This window comes from Hippoglossus stenolepis, chromosome 23 (assembly GCF_022539355.2).
Source record: "Hippoglossus stenolepis isolate QCI-W04-F060 chromosome 23, HSTE1.2, whole genome shotgun sequence".
NCBI lineage: Eukaryota > Metazoa > Chordata > Actinopteri > Pleuronectiformes > Pleuronectidae > Hippoglossus > Hippoglossus stenolepis.
Window position 1 is genome coordinate 36,162 of NC_061505.1, and position 4,924 is coordinate 41,085.

Sequence of the window (4,924 nt, forward strand, 5' to 3'; positions counted from 1 at the left end):
TTGACAGAAAATACCCATTTATTATAAAATCAGGAATAAGATGCTTATGTCTAACCTGGTAAATTACCCGTTTGAACAAGGTGACCATATTAGAAGCTAGTGGTCGTGTGGGAGGACGAGTGGAGACCCACAGGAATGAGACAGACGGCTGGTACGTGGAAATGGGAGCAATGAGGATCCCAAAATCTCATCAGTGAGTAGAAATAGTTTTTTGTTGAGATTTTATTTCGTGGTATCTTTAGCTAGCTAATGTTCTTTCTTAGGTAACATGGGTGTGTGTACGTAGAAAATACAAAGTGTGTCAATGTGTTGAGCTCTGACTGAGTCACACAACTGAAACACAACTGAATACTTGATATTACCCATGATCCTCTGCTCCCTGAACCAGAAGAGCTGCTGCTGTAACAAATCCACCAAACTCTGTTCAGGATTCTTCATGTTTTAACAGTTTCCTGCTGAATATTGGAGATAAACTCTGGTTTTTAATAACTTCAGAGTGTTTTTAACTGATCTCAGTTCAGCTTCACTCTTCAACTGGAGCTGGTTGTGACAGTTGAAGCTGACTCTCAGTCAGTTCTTCTCACAGGAGATGGAACCCACTCAGCAGAGTCACAGAGAACAGACGTTCAGGGAGTGAAGGAGGAAACTTTCTCATGTTCACACTAAACATCAGACTCACTTTCATCAAATTGATGATTTAAGGTTAAAAATGAGCAAAGTGTTGTGTTGTGCCATAATGCATCAAACGTGATACCATAAAATGGTGTGCCTTTCGGCATTCAATAAATTTGGTTATCAAGATAAAATATTAGATATTAATATTTTACTATTAATATTAAATAATAACTTTAATTGATTAAAGTTACCTCGGGCACCACCCTTCAAAGGAAGGGAAAAGATAGCTAATTTATTGATTAAGTCTCATAAAAGTACTAACTACAAATTTGGAACTCTGATTAACAATTAAATTAATAACTATAACCAAAATTACCATATAGATAGTTAGCTAAGTTGAAGGATATGGAGTTCTTGACAGTGTAGAGGTTGGCGAAATTCACTTATGCAACATTAATGAAAAAACATTTGTGAAAGAAAAACATTTATTATGAATATAATAAAGTATAAAAACACAAATTACTAACGGTCTAATTGCTAAACAAAGATAGGTATGTGTGTATACATGTGTGTGTGTGTGTGTGAGTCAGCGTGCTTTCAAGATGGTCGCTGGCCAAAGAGATAACACCCTTCCCCCTATTGGAATGTTTATGACCTGTAGAGATAATGAGGTGAAGAGTTATGCGTGTGTCTGTGTGTGTGTGTGTCTGTGTGTGTGTGTGTGTCTGTGTGTGTGTGTGTGTGTGTGTGTGTGTCTGTGTGTCGGTGCCAAATTAGAGGAAGTTACTAGATTGGATGCAACGAAAGACTGTGAAGAGCATAACAGACTAACATTACTTTCTCAATAACTTGTACCCAAAATATCACAACACCACAAATCAAACTTATAAACCTCACACAGAATCGAATAAACAGTCTTGCTTAGCCTAGTAAAATTATTAAGCCCAGTTGTGTTACCAGTCCGTGGAAAGGGGAAAAAGGAAGTTGCTGTGCAGTTCGCAGTTTTGTGTCGTCTTGCTGGTCTCGGTTGAGCTGTGTAGCTCAGTTGCTGGTTGAAGTTTTCAAGCAGGACATCGAGTCGCTGCTAGGACGTTGGTAGAGCTTGGAGGGCGAGGAGGTTTCCTTGGTGAGATGAGCTGGAAGCTGCACCTTTGTGCTTCTCTCGAAGAGTTGGATGGGAAGAGAAGATGTGAGCTGGAGAAGAGGCTCCACAGCCTTCCCTCCTGTGGAAGGATCGTAGGAAGAGGATGAAGAGGCTCGACAGCCTTCTCTCCTTGGAGGGAGTGTAGAAAGAGACGGAAGAGTTGGATCAACCTGGCTTTATATTGGCCCGGTGACCTCACAGGTCATGGGGTCCAGAGTGACCAATGGGAGTTGAAACCTGTGTCCCTGGGGGGGGTTTCACCCTCTGTGCCCCCTGGGAGACTGAGTCTTGGAGGAACATGCGGCTTCAGGCTCTTGACTGAACATGTAGGCCGAAGTGTGGTTTCACAAAGAACCATGGCCCAACAGTTGCTTTAAAGAAACTCCAGAACTCTTGGACAGGTAATGTTTTGGGACTGCACTGTGTTTAGCTCTTGTTACCTTGCTCTAAGCTAAATGTGATTTAGTGATGTATAGATATAAAAAGTCTAGTAATTTTAATCTATTTTTATCTTAACTAAAAACTCAAGATAGCACGACATTCACATTCTCAGCTCAAATGTTTGCAAACTTCAGACACAAGCTCACGACCTTGTGTCTCAACAGAATCGTCCTCTTGTTCGCGGGATCACTCGGAGTCGAGCTAAATAAATTCATCATGACTGACAACAACACCTTCTACCTGGTCAATGGGATAAAGAAACGGATGTCTGAAGTGAAAAGAGAGCCTGACATCCTGGGGTATAACCTGGAGGGTCACGAGAAAGGGAAGTCGGCCAACGAGCTGCTACAACAAGCTTTGAAGAAGGTGTGGAAGCATCATGTGTTCTTTCATATACAATAAATACCAAAGTATGAGATGAAAGATTGTCTTACATATGTATTTATACATTTTGTCTTAATTGATGCATTCCTCTAAATCTCAACCATTTGGAGAGTTCCATCGGTGACTGCGTTTACATAGACGACTATATTCCGATGGTTGATCTTATTCTGAGCAAAACATTTCATTCGATGATGATGTTTACATAAGTTGCTAATAGAATATTCAGTTACAGAGCATAGCCTCATTATGACTCATGTCAACATTACGTCCTATTAGTGATCGAACCTAAGAAATGCGTCGTCAAGCAGTTGGTAAGTGTCGTTAGTAGATGATGCAAACTCCTGTGAAAACTCCTACAGGACGTTATATTATGATTAATACGTATACATGTTGACATAATAAGGTCAGAATACTCCACATTTCAATTCGATTATTGCTTCCAAGTTTGACCTTACTTGGTTTAAGGTAATCAGAAAATACATGTCGCCCAGATTTGGCCCACGCTGCCCTTATTTGTTTTGGGACATTTGGGCCACATTTACTATTTCAAATTGTTTTAGACGTCTGAGTTTTATACATAAACATTAAATTAAACATTTACAGTATTTATTTCAAGTATACACTTGAATATAAAACACATTTTCTCTTCTCGTTTGATGGTTATGTGACTTAAATGTGTACCTGTCGTTGTAATTGATCTTTTTTGTAGGTGAATGACCATGTGGAGAAATATGGCTGTTCTGAAGCTCTTAAGAAGTACGACCACTACAGTGTGAAGGTAAAGCACAATGTGATTTCATGTAAATGCACAAAGTTAGAAACACAACATTGTGTGAATTATGTTCCTTCAGCACAAATTGGTCTGACAAATGTAATAAAACTAATATTCAGGTGTTCAGTTTTTGGAAAAGGGTCGACTAGCTGGGTAATTATGAAAAATACACCTCGTCAGTAGTCTGGTAGATAGTCTGACACGCCCCCTAACAAAGCCTGGTAAAGCGAGAGCAGGAGCAGACTGGGGGGGGGGGTCTTAAAGAGACAGGAGCTAAAACCTAGTGTTTGAGACAGAGGCTGAAAAGAGGAGCTGCAGCAGTGGACAGTCTGAGGAAAGTTTTCTGAACATTAGAGCATGAAAACATTTTACAGTAATAACTCTCATTAAAATGAACAACCTGAATATAAACAGAATATGTCTCCTTTAAGATGAATGTTTCCTTTTTCACAGCAATATCTGAAAACAGAAGGTAATTTGAGCGCAGAAGCCGTGAGGATGATCGGAGACTTGCTCAACGAACAGAGCATCATGTACACGGCGCTGACTGAGATGATCTACGACCAGACTGATATCAGTGACAACGACACGTAAGAACTGAATTACCACAGTCGTGAAATAAACACAGCAAATAAATATTTAAAAGTCATTCTGTTTCCCTGAAATATTCACTTCTTTGCAGATGACACACAATTCTTTTACATTTTTATGCCTCAGTGGCCGGAAACATTATGTTTTCGGGTTGTCCGTACATCTGTCCCATTCCTGTGAACACGATATCTCGATCGTGCCTTGAGGGAATTTCCTCAAATTTGGTACAAAGATTCCCTTGGACTTAAGGATGAACTGATTAGATGTTGGTGGTGAAAGGTCAAAGCTCAAGGTCACAGTGGCCTCACAAAGAATGTCTGTTTTTCTTGAAATTGATATCTTAAGACTGCTTGAAGGAATTTCTTCAACTTTTATCAGTTGTTGGACTCAAAGATAAATTGATTATATTTCCGTTGTCATAGGTCAGAGGTCACAGTGACCTTTATATGAATCTGGAAAAAGGTATGTAGAAATATGTACACATGAACTGCACTAGTTGGCGGAGGCATACAACCGCATTGCAGTAATTGTAGTTGTAAGTTATATTTTCCTCTTTATCTTTGCATCGTCTGTACAGTTACACCAAAATATTTAGGTACACGATCCTTAGCTTTAAATTGCTTGCTGCTAAAATACAAACAAGAAATGTTTTTTTCCTTTTCTTTGAAGGTACTTTGAAATAACTGGTGGGTCGGACCTTCTCCCAGAAGCCTTTCGCAGTGTACTTAATGCCCCGATACGCCTGAACTCCAAGGTGAAGCGTATCAGTCAGTCAGAGACAGGTGTCGTCATATCGTACCAGAAAGACCAGGAGTCCTCTCTGACAGACCTTGAGGCTGACGCTGTCCTGGTAACCACCACAACCAAAGCAGCCCTGTTCATTGACTTTGAGCCACCTCTCCCCATTAAAAAGATGGAGGCCCTGAGGGCGGTCCACTATGACAGCTCCACAAAAATCGTCCTCACCTTCAGTGAGA

The 4,924-nt window shown here is 40.2% G+C and overlaps 1 protein-coding gene across 1 annotated transcript in view; it reads left to right on the forward strand.

Annotated features, from left to right (window-relative positions):
• LOC118102964 (L-amino-acid oxidase) overlaps positions 1-4,924 on the forward strand; it is a 24,470-nt gene that overhangs the window by 1,225 nt on the left and 18,321 nt on the right. Inside the window, exons 4-8 of the mRNA XM_047338971.1 lie at positions 81-193; positions 2,365-2,566; positions 3,294-3,362; positions 3,810-3,946; positions 4,617-4,918. Coding sequence (XP_047194927.1) covers positions 81-193; positions 2,365-2,566; positions 3,294-3,362; positions 3,810-3,946; positions 4,617-4,918 — 823 coding nt within the window. The remainder of the gene's footprint in view (positions 1-80; positions 194-2,364; positions 2,567-3,293; positions 3,363-3,809; positions 3,947-4,616; positions 4,919-4,924) is intronic.